Raw genomic sequence first — 27,566 nt, forward strand, 5'->3', positions numbered from 1 at the left:
TCATGTCAATGTCAAGTCATGTCAATTTTTTTTAAATATTGTTTCAAAGAAACTACAGAAAACTATTCTTGGGCCATGCAGTGAGCAAGCCAAAACCAACTGTGGCAATAAATTAGTAAGGGATAATCAAGCGCTAGCCATGCATTTAAGGATTTTAATGCACGATGTGGAGGCAAAGAACCTCTTGACGCGACCACTTTCAATTAAAGCAGCGCATTAATATGGAACGGTGATTAAACTGACTTGGAACTACTTGTGCATTAAACGGTTAGGTAAGGATAAGGATTCATGCACCAGTTGATGTAGGCTATGTTGGATGAAGCGCTGCTCACTCTCTGGCTAGTATAGACTGTAGTGTCAGATTGCTATGTAAACAGTTCATTGCACAGTTCATGTTGCTATAACTGTATTTATTTATTCCAGAGCAGGTGGGCCATATTCTTAACTATGGTGACGTGTGTGTATTGGCGCACTAAAGGGTGGCCATAGTTATTTTCCATTACAGAGGACTACTGAACGTCACAATTGTTCATCAACTGGACTGTTTTCACTTTTTTGGTCGCCAGGTCAATGCTTATCAGCTGCTGAGGTGCTCTGAGTGCTTTTAACCTATATCCTGCTAGAGTGTTCTGGGTGGTTGCTATGGCATTACTTAAATCCCTAATGAAATAATATAGCAGGCATCAACAATATGGTGTTTGCAAACTTCAATAATACTTTCATACTGTAGGAGATTGTCAATAATGATGGTACTATATGAGTAATATCCTGTGTGTGTCCTCAACACCCATGTGAAAAAGAAGTGCTTAATCACTCGTAGGATACCTGAAATTAAAACTTTATAAAAAATAAAAAAACTGCACCAGCATATTATACAGTATTTGTCACAAACTGAGGCGGAAACAACAGGTGAGTGAAACAACAGGATGATATATTGAACTGGATGTTGATCGTGTGGAGAGACTGGCAGTTAAGGAATCCGGAGAGAGAAACAGCTCAAAAGAAGTTTAGCTGTAAACTGATCAGAGTCCTTTCTTTGCAGGAACAATGGGGAGCGGGAATCAGGATCAAACCAGGAACTAAGATGGGGAAATGCAGGAGGATCACAGGAGAATCTAGAAGGTAAGTAGCACAGGCAAGTACAGCTGGGTCTGGTGACTGTTCAAGGTCGTGAACGGTAGACCGGACGGTGAGTGTCTGTGGGAAGCGTGTATTTAAAGGGGAGCTGATGAGTGCTGATGAGTGACTGCATGTGCGGGTGATCAGAAGGCAGGTGATTGCGATCTGGTGATTGTTGTGGCCGGTGACTTAGGTGGCTGTGACTGTGAATCCATGACACTACCCCCTCCTCCAGGGGCGGCTCCTTATGCCTTCATGCAGCGACGGGGGCGACCACGGCCTCTGGGTGCGGGACGCTCAGGGTGAACTCGGTGAAATTCGATCAGTAACATGGGATCTAGGATGTTGTCCCGGCCACCCAGGATCTTTCCTCTGGTCCATAACCCTCCCAGTCAACCAGGTACTCGAGCCAGCCGCCCCGTCGCCGTGAGTCCATGATGTCCTTGACTTGGTACAGGGAGGGTTGTTCCAGGATCTCTAGAGGAGGAGGCTCGTCCGGCTCGGGGTGTTCTGGAGTGGAAGGAGAAAAGGGCTTTAGAAGGGAAACATGAGGTGAATTCAATACCTGGGTGGTAGTTGGAGCTGGTAGGTGACCTCATTGATCTGCCTCTGGACGGGGAACGGACCAATGTAGTGGGAACTCAGCTTTCTGCAGGGCAGGCAGAGGCGCAGATCCCGGGTGGATAACCATACTTGGTCTCCTGGATGGTAATCGGGAGCAGGGGCACGCCGGGCACCGCACTGCCTGTTGGAGGTGGATGTGAGCAGAGTCCCACACTCTCTCGCTCGGAACCAGTGGTCGACAGCTGGAACTTCCAAAGGCTCTCCCGTCCACGGGAAGAGTGGTGGCTGGTAGCCGAGAATGCACTGAAAGGGCGTAAGCCCGGTGGAGTTCTGTCGGATGGAGTTATGTGCATACTCGGCCCATGGGAGGAAACGGCTTCAGCTATGTTGGTCTTCTTGGCAGTATGCCCGGAGGTAACAAACGAGTTCTTGGATTTTCCACTCAGACTGGCCATTCGTCTGGGGATGGTATCCGGAGGACAAGCTCACCGTGACTCCTTGCAGATGGAAGAAGGCTTCCCACACATGGGAGACAAACTGCGGGCCCCGATCTGAGACAATATCCTCAGGCATGCAGACGTTTCTGAAGACATGGGTGAATAGCATTTCAGTGGTCTCCGGGGCAGTTGGCAATCCACGGAAGGGAATAGATTTACAGGCTTTTGAGAAGCGATCTGGATGTCCAGAGCACGGTACATTATGAGCGGAGCCCAGAAGTGATTGCTGTTGGGAAGTAGGGACAAAAGTCTTCCCTTCTGGGCCTCCCAGCGGAGCAGGTTTGGTTTGAGTGGCGGCACGGATGCCCTCGTCGATGTTCCAGAGGATAGGACTCACAATGAAGGCTGGAGGGAGGATTGGCTTGGGATCGGATTGAGTGTCGGTGGAATGGAGGCGGGATAGGGCATCGGCCTTACAGTTGCGGTTTCCAGGGTGATAGGTGATGACGAAATCAAACCGGGTAAAGAACAGTGCCCAACGGGCTTGACGGGGATTGAGCATCTTGGCTTCACGGAGGTATTGGAGATTCTTGTGATCAGTAATGACAGTGAATGGATGGTTTGCTCCCTCCAGCCAATGCTGCCACTCCTCTAGGGCCAGCTTGATGGCAAACAGCTCCCTGTTGGCGATGTTGTAGTTATGCGCCGCTGGGGTCAGTTTCTTAGTGTAATATGCGCAAGGCTGGAGGCGTGGAGGCTCACCAAACAGCTGGGACCGCACGGCCCCGACTCCCGTGGTGGAGGCGTCCACTTCCACCATGAATGGTACCAGGGGATCTGGATGTTTAAGGATGGGGGCCGTGCTGAAGGCTGTCTTGAGCTTCTCGAAGGCTTCGTGGGCGCTGGAGCTCCAGGACAGGGACTTGGGCTTACCACGGAGCATGGTGGTCAATGGGGCCGTATGCAGAATGAAATCTTGGATGAAGCGTCAATAGAAATTTGCAAATCCCAGGAGTCGCTGGAGCTCTTTCACAGACTATGGGACGGTCCATTCCGTGATGGCAGTTACCTTCCCCTGGTCCATTTGAATCCCCTCCTGGCCGATGATGTAGCCAAAGAACTGAACCGTGGGGCAGTGGAACTCGCACTTCTCCAGCTTGAGGTACAGGTGGTGTTGTCGGAGTCTCTAAAGGACCTGCGTGACGTGGTGGCGATGGTCGGCCAGGTTCCGGGAGTAGATGAGCATGTCATCGATGTACACAATTACGAAGTCATGGAGGAACTCCCGGAACACCTCATTCATGAACTCCTGGAAGACGGATGGGGAGTTGGCAAGGCCATACGGCATGGCAAGGTATTCGTAGTGGCCGGAAGGGGTAGATGGAGACAGAGTTGTACTGAAAGCAGGGACAATGTGGCAATGAATGGGTCTAACTGAAGAGTACTCACTGCAGGACGTGGGGGTCTGATGGGGCAGGATCTAATGAAATGATCGGCAGCAGCACAATAGAGGCAGAGTCCTGCCGCCAGTCGGCGAGCGCGCTCTTGATCAGACAGCCATGTAGAATCTACTTGCATAGGTTCTGGTACTGGGGAACCGGTGGCAGGTGAGACTGACGGGTGTGCGGCTTAGGCGGTGTGGCAGGCTGACAAGTGTTGAGAAATCCGAGTGGTTTTCTGCATAAAGCTCTCCAATCCAACAGAATCATCATAGATTGCCATTTGGGCACGGATACCAGAAACCAATCCTTGTCTGTAGGCGCAGAGAAGAGCCACTTCATTCCATCCACTAATCGCCGCCAGAGTACGGAACTGCAGGGTGTACTCGTGCGTGGAAGAGCCCTGGCGCAGTAGCTGATCCGAGACCGAGAGCGCTCCGGTAGCCGAGCCAAACACCTCCTTAAAGTGGTTAGTGAAATCTTCATAGGAATTAATTATGACACCATTGGCGTTCCATATTGCTCTCGCCCATAACAGAACAGAATTCCCGGCCCGAAAGGAGGGAAATCAGAAAGGCTACCTTGGAACGCTCTGTGGGAAACTTCTGCGGCTGCATTTCGATATACAGCGCCATCTGGAGGAGAAAGCCACCACACTCCGCCGAATCACCCGCGTAATCAGAAGGCATGGCCATGGGGCTGACAGAGGCAGATTGAGGGACAGGAGCTGGCATCAATGAAGCCCGAAGGGTGGTGACCAGCTCCTCCAGGATATCGGTGGGTGAGGAAAGCTGGGGATCCATGGAAGTGTTGGTGTAGGTCTGGTCTTCTGTCACAAACAGAGGTGGAAACAACAGGTGAGTGAAACAACAGGGTGATTTATTGAACAGAGTATGTTGATCATGTGGAGAGACTGGCAGGTAAGGAATCCGGAGAGAGAAACAGTTCAAATGGGTCTTAGCTGTAAACTGATCAGAGTCCTTTCTTTGCAGGAACAATGGAGAGCGGGAATCAGGATCAAACCAGGAACTAAGACAGGGAAACGCAGGAGGATCACAGGAGAATCTGGAAGGTAAGTAGCACAGGTAAGTATAGCTGGGTCAAGCTAGTGAACAGTAGACAGGACGGTGAGTATTAATGTAAAGGCCACCTAAGTGTACTTAAAGAGAGATGCTTCCATGCCGGTTTCATATCTTATTTATTTGCCACTATAAGTAAATAAAAAAGACTTTTAAGTTAAAATAATTGCATTTAATATCAATTTATAATATATGTTTATTTTTATTACAAACAAGATTCAAAAGTAGTCTGAAAACCTCACATTCAGTTTGCATTTGAGTGTGTTCTTTTAAAGCATATTATTTCAGTAATAGGCACTCTTTTTAAAAGCAAGCTAAAATGTACTTCTTTTTAACAGTTAAGTCTTTAATATGAGCTTTGTGAATGTTAAAATAAGCTGAATACTGTTGACACTGTAAAAGACCCTGAATCTCAGTCTCTGGGAAAACACTGCTGGCTCATGTCCTCCTGTGCATACCACAAAACACATGCTCAAATCCTCCGTCTGAATCTCTCCCAGCATGAGCCGGGTTTGCGCACTGGCCCTGAGCTAAAAATAAACCCACCCACATGGCCCGCACAGCAGAGAAAGAAAGAGAGAGAGAAATCAGGACAAAAAAAGGAAATCTGTTAGGAAACATGTCGAGAAAGCTATATTAAAGAATTAAAGACCGAAGACTTTGAGGAGTCACAGCATCAGATTATACATCAAATCCCACATGGCTAAACTGCTGATACTCTGAGCAGCCGGTTGCATGAAACATAGAGAGAGCTGGCATGAATCACTTTCCACATCGATCCACATTGATCAATTGGTGTTTTTCCACACAACTCTGGAATTAGTTCTAGAACTAAAGTTCCTTATGGAAGTATACCTGTTTTAATCAAATTCTAACATTGTTTTTCACTGAGGACACAGGGATGCAAGAATTTGACTTAAATTAGCTGACATATGTGTATGTGACGTAATATAACTGTAACGCCTTAAATTAGTTTGATGCGCCAACAGCGAAGCTGGCTCAAGCCAAAACAAATCACGACTCAACAGAAAGTTAGTTTTAAAAGTTTGCTTTACAATATTGCATTACTCCAAGACGCAACTAATTACTGACTTTTTGTTAAGGCATTACATTATTTTTGTAGTACATTTTGTCACCTGGGCTGAGCTTGCTTATTTATGACCCTGGACCACAAAACCAGTCTTAAGTCACTGGGATATATTTTTAGCAATAGCAATATACATTGTATGGGTCAAAATTATTGATTTTTCTTTTATGCCAAAAATCAATAGGACATTAAGTAAAGATCATGTTCCATGAAGATATTTTTAAGATTATAATTTCTTACTGTAAATATATCAAAACTTAATTTTTGATTAGTAATATGCATTGCTAAGAACTTCATCTGGACAACTTTAAATGCAATTTTCTCAATATTTAGATTTTTTTTGCACCCTCAGTTTCCATATTTTCAAATAGTTGTATCTCGGCCAAATATTGACCGATCCTAACAAACCATACATAAATGGAAAGCTTATTTATTCAGGTTGCAGGTGATGTGTAAATCTCAATTTTGGAAAATTTACCCTTATGACTGGTTTTGTGGTCCAGGGTCACATTTGTTAAAAGTTATGTTTTCTGCAGGTTAAAAGAACAGTTGCAATGCACGGTGGTTATAATGCAGATGAAGCTACATCAGTTGTATTGACCTTTTCATGACCTCTGTAAAAGTCAGGGTGAAAAATACACAGATGAATAGATTGTATGTGCACCTGTAAACCAATATGAACTTATACTGCAGTCATACGTAGCCATGTGATTACATACAATAGCTTGCTTTATAGTACACTAGTTCTTTATGCAGGTATGTATGATTAGTTTTGTTGCTCACTCAGACCAACAAAAGTGTCACGGACCATTATTGGTTGTAGTGCAAGTCACTAATGCCTTACGTTTTTTTTTTTTTAAAGTGAAGTAGCTTTTGTTTTCCTCATCAGCAGCTCGGGCAGTGTTGGTTGCTTGGTAACAGACCTGAGAGTGGATCGTCGAGCTTGATTATGCCATTTAAGATTTCCTAACTAGAGATAAGATACTATTTTGTAAGATAGGATAAGAATCCCAAATAAAGTTAAGATTTGCTTCTGTAATACGAATTTGTGAAAAATCCTAATTTAACATATCATATCTTAAGTTAAGACCTAAGATAAGAAACTTTCTGTAATACGCCCCCTGGACCACAAAACCAGTCTTAAATTTAAATTTTTCAATATTGAGATTTATACATAATCTGAAAGCTGAATAAATGAGCTGTTTGTTTATGTATGGTTTGTTAGGATCAGACAATATTTGGCCGAGATACAACTATTTGAAAGTCTGGAATCTGAGAGTGCAAAACAATCAAAATATTGAGAAAATCGCCTTTAAAGTTGTCCAAATGAAGTTCTTAGCAATGCATATTACTAATCAAAAATGAAGTTTTGATATATTTACGGTAAGAAATTTACAAAATATCTTCATGGAACATGATCTTTACTTAATATCCTAATGATTTTTGGCATAAAAGAAAAATGGATAATTTTGACCCACACAATATATTTTTGGCTATTGCTACACATATACCCCAGGGTCATATATATATATATATATATATATATATATATATATATATATATATATATATATATATATATATATATATATATACACACACACGCACATGCACACAATGACTTGTACATAAGGGTACTGTCAGTTTAGACACGTCCAAAACTGTTGCAACAGAGATGTTTCCATCTTTGTTGCCACAGTTTTGTTAGTGCCTTTTTCTGTTCTAAAGAAGGGGGTGTCCCAACACTTTTGTCCTTATAGTGTCTATACAAGTCATTGGTGTTCTTCCACACTGACTGAATCAATCATGTCTTTTTGAACCTTGCCTTATACACAGAGGCACTGTCATGTTAGAATAGAAAAGGGTCCTGTCCAAACTGTTGCTATAAAAATTAGAAGCACACAATTCCTTAGAATATCATTATATGCTTTAACATTAAGATTTGTACACATGGAAATTACTAAAGTAGTCAAACATGTTCTTTAGAAGGGGGTGACTCAATACTTTTGGCAATATAGTGTATATATATATATATATATATATATATATATATATATATATATATATATATATATACACACACACAAATATTTAAATAGTTTTAGGGCATAGAAAGACTCTATTACTCTTTGGAGAATATCACATACATAAACAACGTATGCAAACTATGCACGCAAATATGTTGTTTGCGTTCAGATCAAAGCGTAAACAACATAACCACCGTATCCACAAATGGTGCTGCTGACACAGAATAGCATAGGTTGTTTGCGTATGTGATGTCTCCAAAATGGCGCTATAGGAGGAGGAGGAGATGAATTGTTGAATAAAGTTGTTATTTTTGTTTTCTTTGCGCACAAAAAGTATTCTCGTAGCTTAATAAAGTTACGGTTGAACCTCTGAGCCTCGAACAGAGAGCTCTCGAACATATCTTAACTTGTGTTCTGAAGATGAACGAATGTCTTACAGGTTTGGAACGACATGAGGGTGAGTAATTAATGACAGAATTTTCATTTTTGGGTGAACTATCCCTTTAAGAGCCTGGAGGTGAAAACTTTTGAATTTGAAGATCAGGGTAAATTTAACTTATTTTATGTTCTGGGAAAGTGTCTTCTGTAGCTTCATATATACAGGTATATATATATATATATATATATATATATATATATATAACACATATTTAGGTATATAAATGTACATCTTTGATTATGTATAGCTTTGATGATGTTTGATGACTGTTTCAACAACCTACACACCTATAAAAAAATAAATGCACACAGACACACACACACACACACACACACACACACACAAAAGAAAAAAATTCAAATGAAAACAGCACATTGTGCACTATTTTTATGTTTATATACCAGAAACATTATTAATCAGTGTGATAATGATCTAATTCTAATTCTTGGTTTCACCGTTATATTCTGTTGGGATTAGTTACATAATATTGTCATGATTTTAGTATGCTTTAAGTACAGGCCTATAGTCTAGTAGTACATGTATTAATCTCAAGACATTATATCCCACATTCAAGCATATATTATCAACTAATTTTGAAGGATTATAATAATGAAACCAAGGCATCATTTATTTCTAAGACCACATATACAACATAAACGCAATATTTGCATTAAGGGAAAGGTGTAAGCTGTCTGGCTTTTCAATATGTACAGTATCAGTGGCTCAGGTGTGAGTGAGAAGGGAGCTGCTAGCACATAATTTCCCCAGCACGTTGCGAAAAGCAATAAAATGATAATGCATAGCTGCACCAAAACAGGCACGGAGAATGACATAATCAAGTTAAGCGCCATAATAAGTTTTTACATTTCACCAATAAATCACTAAGACAATTCAAATGTTTTTTTTTATATTTAATTCATGATTTCATTAACTAGTTCTTGTTAGGCACAGCCATCGCAATGCTGAAAATAAGTTTAAAACTGTTCCTTTAAACATGATTATTTATTGTATAGAAAAAAAACTAAAAATAACAATAATAATAACAATGGGATTTTTACATCCACAACCCAGCTGTTGCAATCTAAAGAGTCACTAACATATTTTATCATTCCTTTTATCCTCCCATATAATCCCCTGATTTGCTTTTGACTGTATTTGACAAATCTATGGGGAAACTTAATTGAAAACAGTCTTTCTTATTGTAGTTTTTACCAGTATCCAGGAGAGAGGTCAGCCCTGCAATTTCTTTCTGGGCAATCACAGTTTCCGCAGACTTAATTTACCTTCATATTTTTTCGTTATTATTTCCCTCCTCTCTTTGTAGCTTAAACATGGACAATGCATGTTTCTAACTGACCTCTCCTGTTTATTCTGTGTTAGTCTCTGTGAGTGCTCGGGATTGGAGTTTCCTTGCATTGTGCTGGTTGTGGGTGAGACTGATGTGGATAAGAACTCTGAGGACATGACTTTGCTCCTGAGGGTTCCTGTTTCACAATGGAGAGTGACACCGCTGAAGAAAGACAGGAAGAGGAAAGACCTAGCAGAGCTAGAAATAAGAACCTGTTGTAGGAGCTAGCAGGTGTCATGTGCATTCATATACACTAAACCAAAGCACGCATACACAATTCACACCTTATATGCACATCTGTTAGACTCTCAAACAGCACATGGTAGTTCTTGTACTTGGTTTTACGTGTTTCAAAGTAAAGTTGAGTGGTACAAACCTGCCGTGACAACTCTAGGGTGAAGGCTCTTGGGCCCTGTTTGGGCCCTGTTTCAATACACCTGGTATTGAAATGCTAAACACAGGGTGTAAAACATTTTGAGCTTGTTCACTTTTGATCACTTCCAGAGGTAGTCGAAAACGCTTTTGACCAGATTGGTGAGAAAAATGTGAAAACAAAGAAGACGAAAATGACATGATAGGAATAAAAGAAATAGGGCTACACAACATGTTTCAAAACAAAACAAAAAAAGGCTGTTTAGTTTAATTTTTATTGGCCAAACAAGAAAACAGACGGCTAAAAGTGCATCCTATTTGTTTTCTTTATTTTAAAAATGCAGTTTTGTTTTTATTTTTAGTATGCAAAAATAAAAGTAAACACTTCTGTTTTATGACTGTATGTAGAATTTTGTATTATAATTTTATAGTTAATTACATTTTCATTTTCTTTTTATATCTTACTCTATTCTAAATACCAGTAAAATTTAAAGGATTTGCTGACAACTTATACTGTAGATGACTAATGTTTCTCCTTCTCTCTCTCGCTCTCTCTCTACCTCAGCTTAATTTTGACTGATATGTGTAGCATTTTTATCCATGCAGTAGAATTTTTAAAAACAGCTTTGGGGGGAAAAAAATGTGTTCAGCTCAAGTAAATTGCACAAGCTTATTCTGCAATATTAAATCGAAAGATCAGAAAAGGTCTACATACACTGGCCCATAGAAGCTCTTGTCAAGATAAATGAGGACAGAAGTGGTCAAAAGTGTAGAGAAGAGAGGTATTAAAACACCTGGTGTGAACAGGAATGTGTCTCCATCATCTACTTGTGATCCGATCAACCAAAATGCATCATAATACCAGGTGTAAACCAGGCCTTGGATATTTGGATATGCACAACATGATTTATTAAGGTTTGCGGTAGTCAATTTACCAGTATTTGTGCTATTATTTAACCCATTTAACCCACAAATAGTATGGGATGAGTTATGCACATAAGTTTAATTAGGAGTTTGTTTCAATTACATTTTGATGATGCCATTTAGACATTCTGTTGTTTATGAGGTTCTGTGCAACATGTCACCTAACTCCCATTAGAGTATTAGTAGACTTGTTGCTTATGGTTAGGGTAAGTATAATAAGCTGACATGTACTTGCAAAGTCACTTATAGTAGAATGTCTGCTGCGAGCATCAAAATAAAGTGTTAGCATATATTAAGCAGACAGTCTGCTACAGTGTTAGGGAAAGTTAATCTTAAAAGTACAGTAATGCATTACAATATTGCGTTACTCCCTAAAAATTAGCTAATTACGTTACTTTTTATAGAAAGTAATGAGTTACATTACTTTTGAGTTACTTTTTAAATCTGGGCAGTTCTTCCTTTACAAATGTAAAAGCCCTTTCACAACATTGAACTATTCAACAATAACAAATATGAAACACAAATTGGATCGTCGAAGGTCAGTAGCAAAGACATCGGTTTATAAAATGGAATTAAATACACAAATTATAACATTTTATAATTGCAGGTTTGTATAATATTCTGAGTTTGCATTTAATTTTTTTTTTTTTTTCATTTTAAGGGAAAACTGAATCTGTTTTTGTGCAGGTGAAATGCGTAAATACATGTTCATATTAAGTCTAGAACTACAGTAAGCATCATGTTAACACAGCATGCACAACCCCTCTGCACTTACTCCCGATTTCTCTCAACATGGCAACACAAGAGCTGTCAGTCAAGACATGGGAAACAAAGTAACTGGTGTTACTTATTTGAAAAAGTAACTCAGATATTTCCTTCTAAATTAAAAAGTAATGCATTACCCTCAACACTTACATATACTCAATAGAATGTCTAAAGGGGACCATCAAAACAATGAGCTAACTTTCTTTCAATCCACAAACCTATAAGTAACAATAATAGTGAGGAATGCACCACTATGTAATCAAAAACAATTGTGACGACAAGTGCTAAAGGTGGGAATGATGAATGTGTGTGCATGTGTGAGTGTGTTAACTGGCTTTCCTGCTGTTATTGATCTCTGTTAAAACAGAACATAGCCTCTTCCTGTGTGTGTGGTGGCATCCTGTGATGAAGGATGTTTGTGAATATTGTGCTGTGTGGCTCACCATCCTGTAGATTTCCTCTCTCAAGACTAAATGGGTCCAAATCCAGCAGCAACGTGTTCTTAAGTGCTTCAAGCTTTTGAAACTCATTGAGACATTCATTGAAGAAGGATCAACACATCTCTGGATCACTGTCAATGGCTTTCCATTGATATCGTAGCAATCCTGTAGCTCAAATTAGGTACACCAATGTGTTGGGTATTTGTATTTCTCAAGGAAACGCAGAATGTTCATTTAAAAGAATATCACAAGCAATTTTTTGTAGAAGAAAAAAAAAAAATGGGCCAGACTTTCGTTTGGGGGCCAATTCTCATTAAAAAAAAATAAATAATAAAAATAAATTGCAGCTTATTAATAGTTAGTAAGGTAGTTGTTAAGTTGTTAGAAATGTTGGATTAATTGATCTGAAATATGGGCATGCAGAATAATAATGTCCTTTAATATGTGCTAATAATGTACCAATAAACAGCCAATATGCTAATAATATGCATGCTAATAAGCAGCTAGGTAATAGTGAGAACTGGTCTCTAAACTAAATTGTTACATGTATTTATTTATTTCTTTGTTTGTTTGTTTATTTATTCATTTACTTGATAAATTGGAGCGTTCAGGAAAAGCATGCATGTGTGCTTTCAATTGTGCTTGAAAAGCATCTGTTCAGGGTTTGGGATTTTATAACAGGAAAAGAAGGGTCAAACTCATCAAGGCCTCATGAAAGCCAAAAAGCATGTGAATAATTTGGGCTTCCTGTCAGACACACAGACAAAAAGACTCCATGAATTTGAGCAGAGGTGTCTGGTGTCATGGCGTCTCAGGGTTAAACCCGCTGACCTGTAAATGGTGAATACTCAGACATAGATACAGACCATAGCCAAGCAAAATGCAAAAGAAAAGCAGATAAATTAAGGGATAGTTCACCAAAAATAAAAATTCTGTCTCTCATTAGGAATAGGATGTTTACCCTACTCTTTTGTGTTCTCTGAAAGTAAATTAGTGTTTAAAAAAATCAAATACCATGAAATTCATTTCTGAGAAGAGATATTCATTTAAGGAACAAACCTGTATAGTTTCAAAAACACCCAATAAAAATCCCCCTCTTCACACTTTAAAACACAGTGCCATGCCAGCCAGAGGTTTTGAAACCATGACAACACAGCCCAATAACTTACGGTAACTGGCTGTTACATGGTGGGTTTAACTCATTTACAAACACTTGTACTGCATCATTGGCTTGCTCTACAGTGAGCTGAAACACTGCTACCTTCAGAACAGCCACACTGGCACCAGCTCTGCTATGGCAACTACAGTGGGGTAAAACACACAGCGGCAAAAAACCCTGCGCTGTGACGCCTGATGGGCTGCAGTGATTTAACATCAACCACTCTTACAGCTCTTCCAGTAATATACTCAATTGTGCAACTGAATAGCAGGACAAGTAAAATGTCGCTGAAAAAAAATGCCTGCCCAATGCATTGTTACAAAAACAGCAGAGAGAGATGGTGCGTCAAAGACATACAGCATCATTGACATCACTCCATTAGTTTACAAATCATGCACTATGGTAAAAATGTTTTGAGGTCATAACATATACTGTTTACGGAACTATGTGAAAATAAGTATTTATTTAATCAATAATCGGTCACACTTTATATTAGGTGGCCTTAACTACTATGTACTTTCATCAAAAAAATAAGTACAATGCACTTATTGTGGTCATATTGTATTGCAAAACACTTTTGCTGCCATTAAGGTGGGATACGGGTAAGGTTAGGGGCAGGTTTGGTTGTATGGGTCGGTTTAAGGATGGGTTAACATGTAAGGGATGGGTCAACAATGTAATTATAATTGTAATCACAGAACTTAATTACTTACACTCCTTAACACTATACACTAGGGCTGTTCACAGTTAAAAACAAAGTTATATATATATATATGCACTGCAATTATAATTGCATAATGTTATGAGATTAATGCTTTAAACATTACATTCTGAACATAGAAATATGAAATGTTGGGAAAAAATTAAATTAGATCATTTTATATGAAACAATACCCACCAATAGATGGTGGCAAGTCTTAATATGTGAATTGTAGAATCATTCATTCAACCAATTTGTTCAAACTGGTTCATGAACATGTGACAATTATCTTTATGAATCATTGACCCGATTCTTTAAAATTGTTGTGTCTAAAAATACAAAAAAACTGACAATAAGGATGTCTGGTCAACCAAGCTTCTAAGACAGTGTTGTATTACAAATTTATTAAATGTTTAATTTAGGTTCCAATACAATAGTATATAAACTGAGAAGGTTTAGTAGACTGAATTTAGCATTTGAGGCATAGATGATGAAGTCAAGCAATCCAGGTGTCTGACATTAACCTTTTGTCTCTAGGTTGATTGGATTAGCACCTATGCATTTGAATCACACTGTTATGCTGATGATGTCAGGGCTAGGGAAATTCTGGTAATGGGCCGATTCCTGTACGATTCCTGTACTGTATTTGCATGCTTTGTTTAGATTGTCTCCACCTCTGTATCCCTCCCCCTCGAAATGTATATAAACTACAATGTATACTGTTTGAGTCAGACTTGGATGACTACAGCGACTACAGCGGGTTCTCAATAAAGAGTAGCTTATCCCAAAGTCTCCTGGTTTCTGCTTTGACGAAGGAAAAAGTTTCCAACAACAACATCCTAATTCAAATGGTACTTCAGAGTTGACTGATCTGACATTTGCATACTAGGTACATTACACATTTCAATGCACTGTATTTGCAAATCTAAAACAATGCCAGTACACATAATATCTATTTTGCTGTTACTACTATTAAACCCTATATGTAACTGGTAAAAGCTTGATTCAGTACTTCTTATGGCACTGCAAGTCATTTGGGGTGTCTTTATCAAACCGATCCTACAGTATATACCTAATGCAGTTCAAGTGCAGTAGTGTAACTCAGTATTATTACCATAGACTGTAATAAAAAGATGAATGATGCATCTCCAATTCCACAATAGATACCCACTGGGCAAAGTTACGTCCAAAAGATGTCTTTTTGAAGTCTTTGCACACGTTGAAAAGACGCCCAATGAGGAGCCAGAATTAAAGTTTTTATGACGTCTTTTTTTGACGTGTTCTGTGCGTCCCATATAGACGTTCATGGGACCTCCATACAAGGTTAAAAACTAGTTCAAATGTGGTCAATGGACATATTTTCAAGATCATTTAAGGTTCATTTAGACATAATTTATACTGTTTCTGGACCAAATAAACACTCTCAGGATGCATTAGATTTAAACTCATGTTATTTCAATGTAATTTCCATTTGTAATTGCAAAGCAACTCACAGACACTGTCCAAAAATCATGAAAATAAAAGAATCTTCACTGAAACAGTGTTGAAGTTTATGAGATAATTAAATGATCAAATAACTAGTGATTGAGCATGGTAAAATCAACTGCAAATCAAAGATATTAAATCTCTGAAGAGCTCAGCAAAGAAGGATCAAACATCTCCACAAACAGCATCACCAGCTTCACTCATTAGATTGAATTTATTTCTGTCAGACATCTAGAGAAGCTCTTATTGAGAATTAACAGATGTTAATATTTGTTTCATTTGAAGTCACCATTGAGGGGGGCAGTGTTTGCTTTAGTTGGGATCTTGGTCCTCGTACTTCTTGTGTTAGCTTTTTTTTGGCTCCTGTAAGTGTGTTTGTGAAACACTATTGTCACAGCAAAGGAGGCCAAATTAAAGCGAGATCAGGTGGTTTCAGCTCCTTGTTGCTGATGATAAAAATCATCCTAAAATGAGCATTTAAGACTTTAGTTTTGTTTTATATTTGGCATTTATAGCCACCCAACCTTGAGAATCTGCAGTACAGGTACCAAGAGCATTGAAATGATCACTTATTCTGAAGCTAGACAAGATGCATGTGCATGAGACATTTTGAGTAAAAACATCATGTAGTAACATACAGACATCAAGATTTTCCACATGACTCACAACAATGCTGGCAATAAAAACAAACAAAGCTTCATGCTGCAATGCATGATGGGTGGCTTAATATTATAAACTCTTCCTTAATTTGCAAGCCTTTTTTGTTTTGATCTTCACCGTTGTTGTGATTCATATGCAAAATCTTGATGTCTGTGTGTGACTACACTTCTCAATGCACTCTCAAAATACTTTGTGTACATGCTACTTATCCGTAAATATGAACACACCTGTTAAAACACAACATCAGATGTTCATTTTGTTATGACTTTATCATCATAACAATAAAATGATAACACCTGATTTCAGCTTTCTTTGCCACAGCAATTGTGTTTTACAAACACATTTACAACAGCCAAAAAAAGCTACCACAAGGAGTTCATTTCGAGCCGAGTCAGCACAGTCATGATTCATTTGGATCCTGCTCAGTTGTGATCGTAAGGTGGAGCCATGGTATCAAAGCCCCGCCCAAAACTCCTGCTGACCCAATCACAAGCACACAATTTTGACACCACACCCCATTTTTATAACAAACTAAAAGCAAACTGATTAGAAAAATGAACACGAACATTCATCAGCATGATAAAAAAACTACCTAAAATGATGGAAATTATCTTCGGGAAAAATGTATTTGAAGTTTATATTTGAATGTATTTGATGTATTTGAATTATACTGATATTATATTTTGAACTATACTGCAGTTAGCCACCAGAAATGTTTTGGTGTCACTTTATTAAGTGAAATGTTATTAAGCTAAAAATTTGTTTTGATGATTTTATTAGTAAAAAGATAGTATGATGTCAGCATAACGTTAATGTTATTTCTTAAACATTTCTGCACTCACGGGTTCTGCACTCTCACAGTATGATATGACTGCAGTTGCAGTTGTCACCAATGTCACCAAAATTTAAATTGTGCTAAAGTGTACTTTAATTTTAGAACAACTGATTATATTTAACCCATCTTTAGTTCAGTGTGGGATGCAAGTTTCAACACATTTGTCTTTTACAGGCATCTGTGTCCTGCTGAGAGTGTAACAGATATTTGGTTCTCACATTTAAAACAGCTGGGTATGCAGACACATCTATCACATATCACAACCCGTTTTAACTCCCAAGGCGCCAAATACAGCTGTTTGCCCAAGTGCTTTGCGTGTGTGAAAATACAGACGTCAAAAGAGCCCTGTAGTGTCTTTATTGTAACGTGGCTAGAACTGTAAGCCCATTGCTTTCAATGAGAAATCTTGGGTTTTGATCGACTAATGCAAATGCCATGGAAATCATTTCATGCTGGAGGGTATGAATTTCAATTTTTTATCATTTTAGTTGCATAATATATTATTATTACTAGATATCTTTGAGCAATTAAGTCAACCCCTATCACTAAACATACACTAGTTCTCAACTATATTAAAAATATAACAGGCAGATAAAAGTACAGTCACAATTAACTTCAAAACAATGCTGCATTCAAGTCTTCTGAGGCCAAACAGTAGAACTAATTGAAAGATTTGAAATCTTATTTTGCTCTCAAGCAGTCAACCTTATTTCCTGACCCACATGTGTAGTTAGATAATACTAGATATGATTAGTTAATTTATGTAGTTTTAAATACTTTCAATTAAATAGTAAAATCTGAGAAAAATCAGTTCAGCTTTCATTATGTTCTGTGCACAGCTGACATGGGCCACCAACAAAAAATCTGCAACGAATAACTAAATACAAGCTTATTTTGTGTCAAAGTCCCATAGAGTCCAACAAGCCTGCAACAAAAGCCCAGCATAAATATAATTCAAATAAACTGGCAGAGTTCCTTAAGAGTGGATTACATATTTTTCTTTGTGCTGTAAATTTCCCTGTCTTGCAAAGCAAATGAGCATTAAAGCATGCCAGCCATTATTAAGGTTATGGGAGCTTTGCTACCATTTGTTCTCCAGAGAGAATGGCAGACCCAGTCTGCTGTTCCATGAAATCTAACTTAAAATACTCTGGTATTCTGTAGGTAAATTCACACTATCATTCAATCTCCATGTCAAGCTCTGTTCCAAAAACCTGATTGGCCCACAACGACAGTGGCCTACATACATGGGTCTGCAGACAGTCTTATGAGAAAAACAGGTGGTTCTGACTATTCCTGACTACAGTGTTCTTTTTTTCATATATATATATATATATATATATATATATATATATATTGTGACGAGTCGGCTGCCTCCCCCCTTATCATCATCACCACCACGTCCCGTATTCGCCAGCCCTTCACCAGGCTCCCGACGGGAGTGGGTGTGTGAGAGAGGAGGGGCGCTGAAACAGCCAGGGCTGGCGGCGTGTGATGAGGCACACCCGATGTGAATAGAGCCTCATCACCGCCGCCGTTTAAATGCCAAGCGCGCATCTCCTCGGGAGACCGGTCTCTTCCCCGTGCATGCACGCTGGTGTCCTCGTGGGTCCAGGAAGGGCGCGTCGAGTAGGAGGACTGCTGCACCCGTTAGACGGCTGACGGGCCAGGATGCCGGGCCGTCGAGTCCCCCAGAAGCTCCGGGGGCCTAGGAGTAGGATGTCGCCGCTGGAAGAAGCCGCCGCCACTCGCTCCCGGACCCGAGAGGGGAGCTCGCGCGGCCACCAGACTCCACCCCTTCCCTGGACCCTTCCCTCCTGAACACTGCCCTCCTTCACAAGCCCCGCAGCACGACGAGGACACCAGATCCCCTGTTTATTTTGGACAATTTTTCCCCCTTGGACACTATTTTTGTTGATTTATTGTTTAATAAAAACCTCTCCGAGGCCTGACGCCACGCCCACTGTGTCTGTTGTTTGCTCCTCCCGCCACAATATATATATATATAGGCCTATATATATGTTTTTTTTTTTTTTTAATCCAAGGTCATTCCTATTGAAATAAATGGAATTCATTAAATGTGACCACACCGTTAGTCTTAGTGCGGTGCCAAATATCTTTGATTTTTATCATATTTATTCAACCTGTCCTGCTTTTTGTTAAGCAACGTTTTAGTTGACTAAAAGTCTGAGAATAAAACTCACATTTTAGTTATGCTGCATAAAGATTAAACTGAAAATAAAAATTATTTTACTTAAAATTACAATCATGATATTTTTGGGAATCATTTGGGAAAATTTATCAGAAATATTGCACTTTCACCTATAAACCTAAATCAAGAGAAAGTCAACCCATACACACGGTGTATGTGACCTAATCTAGTTTCATGATTTATTATGTTATGGTAAATATAAACACAAACAATAAGCTTCTCTCAAAAGCTAAAACATTCCTAATATTATTAGGATATATTTAAGGTTATGCTAATATGTATAAGGTTTTCTCAAATTATATTTATGGTTTAGTTCAAACCTTAAATTTTGTTGTAATCTCAATCAAAACATTAATTTTCCTAAAGACAAACAACGTCTATTTAGTCTATTTATTTTAAAGACCATACACTGAAACAATTAATCGACATTAATTGTTTTAGTAACACACATCATTGGTAAAAATCATCAAATGAAGTTAGTTTGAAGTGACCATATTATGTTATTTATATAGTTCCCTGACATAATTTAACTTTTAATTTTACATATATTTTTGACACATCACATGTATGTAATACTAGCTAGCTAAGAAACTGTTAGCAGTAAATAGCAAACAGCATGCTAAATGCTTAACTACTTTGCAAGTAAAGCAGCAAAGACAGATCTTTACGTATCCATCCTTCATCTTAAGACAATGGTCCACTCTTCATCACAATGGAAACCCAGTGTAATTGATTAATATAATAATTATATTAATTCCAACATAACTGAACATTAAACAATTTAAAGTCTTGATCACTATCAAACCTTAGTCTTCATGATTGCTTCATGATTTAAATACTCTCCTCCCATAAATGCTGTGTCTGAAAGGGAAACTCTTACAAATACATATGCAATAAGGTCAGTTGTAATAAGGTCAGTTGTAATATGCAATAAGGTCAGTTTCAATGCCTTTTCATCTCATTTTTCACTACGGTTTTTAGTAAATCCTCACAGTAGATTTTTAACACAAAAAGAAAATAACACAACTGTTATACTGTTTTCAGAGCATAAAGCATCTTGAACCTGGCAAGTTCAGCCCAGTTTAATATTAGTGCAGACGCTCATGTACAAATACTCCTCAAAAATGTCCACCTCCATATTCTGATGATGAGTGAGTTCAGAAAGGTCTTCTGCCTCCTGAAATCCCTGCTATTTAGTCTTTGTGATGTTAATATGGAGGTCATTTAGCTCAAATCATGCTACAAAACTGTCCACCACACTCTTATCTTCTGTTAATACAACCCACAATAGCGGAGTCATCTAAAATCTAATGCAGGCAGCAAGATTGATGATGTCAGGGCTGCGCACAAGCACTTTCACAGTAATATGTTCAGAGTTGGAAAATCTGTTATTTACTTACATAGTCCACACATACACATCGAAATCCAGATAAGCCCACAATATAGTCCGGTACATTTTTACCCATCCCTGCCTCAGTGAAACACACAACACAACCTCACAAAACATCCAATTACTTTAGTAAGTGATGTTACAGTACTCTTCCATCTTTTTTCAGTAGCGATCTCACATTCTCCATCACAAAAGATGGAAGATATGGTCTGTAGTTTCTGTTCTCCTCTGGTCCTTAATGGCAAATATTTTCACCTCAACTCCTTGTGGATTTCTAGGTTCCGGCCATAACACACTGTCAGAGACTCATCAGCTGGTCCCTGGTGTAAACATTGGATCTCTGGATCGCCTGCACCAGGCCGAGGATGTGACATGATAAAACAATTACAGCAACTAGGAAAGAGCAGGCAAAGCCCCATCACTCTACTAACCAATTAAATTATCTTTAAAAAAATCCACTTTGTGGAAAAGAGAAAACATACAGTAACTGCATCCTGCATCACATGCGACTACTGTATATAATGGTATCTACTACTACTCAGAAGTATTGGGTTGGTAAGATTTGTATTGTTTTTAAAAGAAGTCTCTTGTATTCACCAAGGCTGCATTTATTTGATCAAAAGTACAGTAAAAACAGCAATGGTGTAAAATATCATTATAATTTAAAATTTTATTTATTTCTGAGATACAAAGCTGAATTTTCAGCATCATTACTCTAGACTACAGTGTCACATGATAACATGATGTCACATTGGATTTTGTCATTATATTGTTACAAATGCTGAAAATGGTTGGTTGTGCTGCTTAATGTGCTGTGATTATTATTTTTTCTTCCAGAAATCATTAATGAATAGAAAGTTCCAAACAACAGCATTCATTTCAAATGGAAATCTTAATAAATAATAAATGTGTTTTTGATCACTTTTGACCAGTTTATTGTAAATAGACTACACCTCCAGAGGATAGCAAAGCTTCACTCTTCTGACTTGTAAACAAAGTTCAAGAAGGAGAAAGGCAGCAAAGTACTTGAAGTACTCCTGAAGGACCCTGACTCCTGTGGTCCCAAGTCCAGTCGTCCTGGAAGACCGGACTGCGGTGATCTCAGAGATCGCTACACAGCCACCCGATTTCACTGCTGCTGCCATAATCAAGAAGACCGTCTTTGCCTTTCATCTTTTGGCTGTTCTGCCTGCATGGGTCGCTTCTGAGTCCACTCTAGAGCCCACTCCAGTCCAGGAACCCTCAGGGTCCCCTCCAGAGCCTCAGAGCCTGCTCCAGTCCAGGATCCCTCAGGGTCCCCTCTAGAGCCTGCTCCAATCCAGGAGCCCTCAGAGTCCACTCCAGAGACCGTTCCAGTTCAGGAGCCTTCAGAGTCCACTCCAGAGCATGCTCTAGACCAGGACCTTTCAGAGTCCACTCCAGAGCACGCTCCAGTCCGGAAGCCTTCAGAATCCACTCCAGAGCTCACTCCAGTCCAGGGAATCCTAAGAGTCCACTCCAGAGCCCGCTCCAGTCTGGGCACCTTCAGCGTCCGCGCCACAGCCCGCTCCAGTCCGGGAGTCCTCAGAGTCCACTACAGAGACCGCTCCAGTCAGGGAGCCCTCCGAGTCCACTCAAGAGCCTTGTCCACTCCAGGAGCCCTCAGAGTCCACTCAAGAGCCAGTTCAAGTCTACAAGATCATTCCAGAATTCGCTCCTATCTACAAGTCCGCTCCAGATCCCACTCAAGTCTAGGAGTACATTCCAGAACTTATTCCAGTCTACGAATTCGCTCTGGGGCCTGCTCCAGTCTATGAGTTCACTCCAGAGTCTGCCCTAATCTATGAGTTCACTTCTGAGCCCGCTCCAGTCTATGACTCTGTTCCTGAGCCCACTCAAGTCTATGAGTTTACTCCAGAGCTCGTTCCAGTTTACAAGTCTGCTCCTGAGTCCGTTCTAGTCCAGAAGTCCACTGTAGAATCCACTCAAGTCTATGAGTGCATTCCAGAGTTTGTTTCTATCTACAAGTCGACTCGCGAGCCAATTCTAGTCCATGAATCCGTTCCTGAGCCCACTGAAGTTTATGAGTTCACTACTGATCTCGTTCCAGTCCAGGAGTCGACTTCTGAGCCTCCTCCAGTTCTTCTGTTGCTGAACTGTCTGCCTGTTCTGTTATGACCATAAAGGCTGTTCCTAACCTCTCTATGCTATTTATTGCAGTCCTACCTGGTCTGCCAGCAGGGTCATCTGCTTTGTCAGCTCCACTGAAGTGATCGTCAGCTCCACCGTAGGGATCTTTGGTCCTGTCGGCTTTACTGTGGTGGTCGTTTGCTCCGCTATGGGGATATTTGGCTCCGTCTGCTTTGCTGTGGTGGTCTTCAGCTCCGCACTAGCCTCCTGCCCTACTGGCCCTGCCTTGGCTTCCTGCCCTGCCACCTCCACCTCCATTCCGACTCCCTCCTGGACTTTTTTTGACACTTGCTGGAGCGTCTGGAATCCAAGTGGGGGTTATGTCACAGACATCAGCTGGTGTGTCGATGACAGCCACCAGAGGTCACTCTTATGGGTGTTTATTTGTTTTAGACTTTAGTTCCCATCATCCCTTGCACTGATTATTGTTTCATTACCTTCAGCTGTTTGTAATTTACCTATTAGCTCACCCTGATATATACCATGCTCACTTTTGTTGCTGCGGTATTGCACCCATTACTTTGTGTTTACAGATTCTATGTTTGTGGATTACATTTTTGCCAGTGTTTTTTGCCTGATGCTCCGTTTTTTGGATCATTGTATGGGACTACAATAAAGCTGCTACTGGATCTTCTTTAGAGATAGATAGATAGATAGATAGATAGATAGATAGATAGATAGATAGATAGATAGATAGATAGATAGATAGATAGATAGATAGATAGATAGATAGATAGATAGATAGATAGATAGATAGATAGATAGATAGATAGATATAGATATTCAAATGATGCCACTCTCCTTCTCTTCACTGAAAATGAACTGGAAACTATCATGTGATAATGTAAATACCTTTAGTTCATTATTTACTCACAATCATTATGACATTATTTTTCTTCCTGAGTTTATATCCAACAATATACTTGTTAAAAAAAATGACTATAAATACTAGTAAAGGGTTGCTTTGCCCTGTCTTGTATTTTTCATACACAATCAAAATGTATGTCCTTTCTCTCCTCTGCAGTTCTCCAAGGAAGGCATTACTTTTCTCCAAATGCATGCGCAGACAGACAAGGGATCATGTGCCCATTCAGGATATTTATAGTCCCATTATGCACCAGACACAGGCCTAAAGAAACTGCCTGTGGCTAAGAAAGGGGTGAGAGTTGACTGTCATCACTGGAGTGCTGAATTAATGGTTTTGTTCCATATTTTCTTAAGTGAACTGCAAAGGTGGCAATGTACAGAAGTGAGTTACAAGCCACATTACACTGCATTATCTAAGATAATGAGCCTTCTGAACTACTTACAGATGTGTATAGACAAGTTTTTTCAGAGGAGGCAGTGGCTGCAATGTTGCTGTGATTACACCTATTTCTGAAAAGGTGACTAGTAACTGATGTACTAATGATAGAATTAATAATAATAGCCAAACAACAATTAGTTAGTAACGAAACAGCTAATTTTGATGTGCCTTTATTTTAATAGGTAGGTTAAGATTGGGGAAGATTTACCCCATTAAAGGGATAGTTCACCCAAAATGAAAATTAAGTCATTATTTACTCACCCTTGTGTTGTTCTAATGCAATATGGCCTCTTTTCTTTTTCGAACCACAGAAGTTTAGAGAATTAAAAAAAATGCTCACGCACATGAACATCAAGCTTTTAAAAAAAGACACAGAATTATCACAGAGCGGACCCATGCCATATATTCCAAGTGTTAATGAACATCATGACTTGGCTGTTGGTCTCATGTCTGTATGTTCGTGAGACTATTAACGCAGCAGTTCATTTTGACTCGCCCAGGAAAAGCACACAAGTTGAATTTTCAAGTATGAAATTTAATAAGAATAAAATGCCTAGAAATCCTCAAAAAATGTATTTTTGTACTTTGCTTACTGATTTGAATCTTCTTCACTGACCTCAGACTTGCTGTCATGTCAGCACGTCGCATGGGTCCACTCTGTGACACTTGATGTTGATCGCCATACACTGCCATTATATGGACAGGCACAAGTGGGACATTTAAAAAAAGAAAAAATCTCTTTTCATGGTCCAAAAAAGAGAAGAGCAAGCAACATTAGAAAAACACAAGGGTGAGTAAATAATGACTTACGAAATAGGAACATAATGAAAGATTAATACTGTCAGATATGGTGGTGCTAATATGGAAGGCCTTAAAAATACGGATGCACTGACATATCAGCCAATAATCGGCACTGACTTACAAAAGCAGTTATCTCTCTTGGAAGGACAGGAATGATACAGGAATGTATCAGGCTTCTGTGTTTTGTATGTAAAAGAATTCACTCTTACTTACACACACACACACACACACACACACAAATCCAGCATTCCAACAAATAAACAAACAAAAAAGTCATTCCAGCATGCATTCACAGGCATGTATATAAATGTGTGGTCTTAAAACTGTTTGTCTAGACAACATCAAATACTGTGTCAGTCTGGTTAGAGACCAAAATAAATTGTCAGAACGCCACTTAGTGGACAAAACTGAGAGTGCAGCCCTATGTGCATTCTGAGCCATATGAACAATTATCTAGAGTAAAATTATATACAGAATAACGAGCAATGAAATATCAGTAGAATTTGAAATGACTAATTTAATTAATTATATTACTATAGCAGACAAGGTGCATATAACTGATTCGACAAGTACATGCATATTAAGAACATAATGCTTACAATTATTATTCTGTAGTTACAAAGTTATTACTGTCTAACAGAACCAGTAAATCATAAACTTTGGGATCTTTGGGAGTTAAAACCACGACTATCTATCTACCTATATATCTATCTGTCTGTCTCTCACTGTATATTAAAGCATTCATGTTTGCCTTGCAACAATCACCTGTTGCTACTTTTTTTTTATCTATTCAGCGTTTTTCTTTACTTATATGCAGGAACATTTACACATTCTGTGTTCACAAAGGCAAGTGTCAGTACTACTATTGCTCAAGATAAATTAATGTGATATGATTGGATCAAACCTCTTACCTTGTTCTGCACAGTTTATGATGTAAATGATAAAAATCCAACTTTTGATTTTTACCTGTCAGATGGTACATTTGGCAAGAAAGGTGGGGCTGTGTTGTGAGTGCTAATGAGACATTTCTGTTTCTGTCTTGTGGTGTGCATGTGCTTTTGTGAAAACAGTGAGTGATGCTCACTGTACCTGTGCATGACTTGCCGCCTTAAAAGGTAGGCCCCTGTTTGCTTTGCTTTTACTTTTACACTTTGTTCCATTTCAAGTCAGAAAAGCCCAGACCCAAATTATCTTCCCTCTTTTATTGTAAGTCTAGTAGAATGTCTTGCCTATTTTATGCTATCTGAAAATTGTAAGTCTGACCAATGTCTCACCATTTGGATAAGTAATACCAACTGTCCATAGTGCAAATGGTGAAGAACAAGTTACAAATTTACCTTTATTTCTCTAGAAAAGTCCATAATGTTGATTCTGAGTAATAGTGATGCTTGGCTTGGCCTCACTAATATATCAGCTTAAGCAAGTAACATGACAGAAGGAAATTATTCATAAATCGTTTGGCATGCTCAATTAATAAGACTGTCAGAGCAAGAACAAAAAGGACTTACTTTTCTTCCAGAGAAGAGCATACACAGCTGGTGCATGGACCCGCCATTCTTAGTCAGCTCTTTCTTCAGGGTTTTGGGTGATGGAAGTGTCCAGCCGCCCTTGTGTGTCCCGGCCACTTCCATGCAGTTGATGGCATTGTCAGATGTGAAGCAGGTTGTGCGAGGGTCCTGGAGAAGACTGCCCTCACTGTGTGTGCGTCTGCGCAGGGAATTCTGCACACTGAGTCCACCTGAGTGCTTTTCGCAGGAAGTGGCCTCTACCATGCTCCTCCGTTTACTGTCACTGCGTTCCAGGTAGTTATCATCACTGTCTTCCTCCTCCTCATCATCATCTTCGTCTTCTTCATACTCTTCATCTGTGCCAGGGGTGGAGAGGGCGTCTGCACTGAAGGACCGATCTAATCGCAGCTCGGGGATGACAAATGATGAGGAAGAGGATGAAGGTGGAGCGTTTGTGTCCACTGCCTCTGAAGCGTTGTCCTCATCAACAAGCAGCTGTTTCTCATCTTCACAGTCTCTTGAGTGTGAGTACAAGAACTCCTGCTCTTCTTTCTCCTCGGTCATTGGCTCAGTATTCCCCCTCTCCTCCTCTTTCTCTTTGCCTTCATCCTCTCTCCATAACTCGTTCATGCTGCTCTCTGTGCTCTTTCCATCTTCTCCCTCAGTGGAGGGCGGAGGTGTTGGTGGAACCAGGTGGCTGTTCTCCTCCAGAGGGGTGCACAGATCCTCCAGCAGGGTGAGACTCCTGGACTGAGGGCTACTCACAGTCATGGCTGACGCATCGGAAAGGTTGCCCAGGGAATGGTCATCCTCAGAGGTCATTCTCCGGCCTCTGAGGTCACATGGCTCATCCTGCTTGGGTTCGAACATCTGACAAAAGAAGAAAACAGTGGTGCAAAACCGTTACTGTTTTTCTAACACTGCAATATTACAATGTGTAATTATAATCAGTAACTGAACAACAATTATTGTAACTACTACCGAAAATATCATGTTATATTTATGAACAAATACAAGAAGTGAAGTGAAGTGACGTAACGTGACGTGACATGTGGCCAAGTGGGCATCACCAGGTATTCTAAAATTATGGGAGTGTTGAATACTTTATTCTGCTCAGTGTGTTTATCATCTTTTCATTGCTTATCATAATAGTATTATGATAAGTCAGTGGTTCTCAAAGTGTGGTCAATTGTTTTAAATGGGAGTGTGTTTTTCATGCTGAGCACTAGCTAACCAATCACAGTGGAGGAGGGGCGGAACTAATACCATCACACCCTGCTTGTACTACAACTGAACAACAA

At 39.5% G+C, this 27,566-nt stretch overlaps 1 protein-coding gene across 2 annotated transcripts in view; it reads right to left on the minus strand.

The window, feature by feature from the left end:
* The window catches only part of LOC306871947 (regulator of G-protein signaling 3-like), a 137,318-nt gene that overhangs the window by 23,780 nt on the left and 85,972 nt on the right, over positions 1 to 27,566 (minus strand). For both annotated transcript variants that reach the window (XM_079420225.1, XM_079420226.1), the window contains one exon: positions 26,266 to 27,135. In XM_079420225.1, coding sequence (XP_079276351.1) covers positions 26,266 to 27,135 — 870 coding nt within the window. The remainder of the gene's footprint in view (positions 1 to 26,265; positions 27,136 to 27,566) is intronic.

This window comes from Barbus barbus, assembly GCF_936440315.1.
Source record: "Barbus barbus genome assembly, chromosome: 6".
NCBI lineage: Eukaryota > Metazoa > Chordata > Actinopteri > Cypriniformes > Cyprinidae > Barbus > Barbus barbus.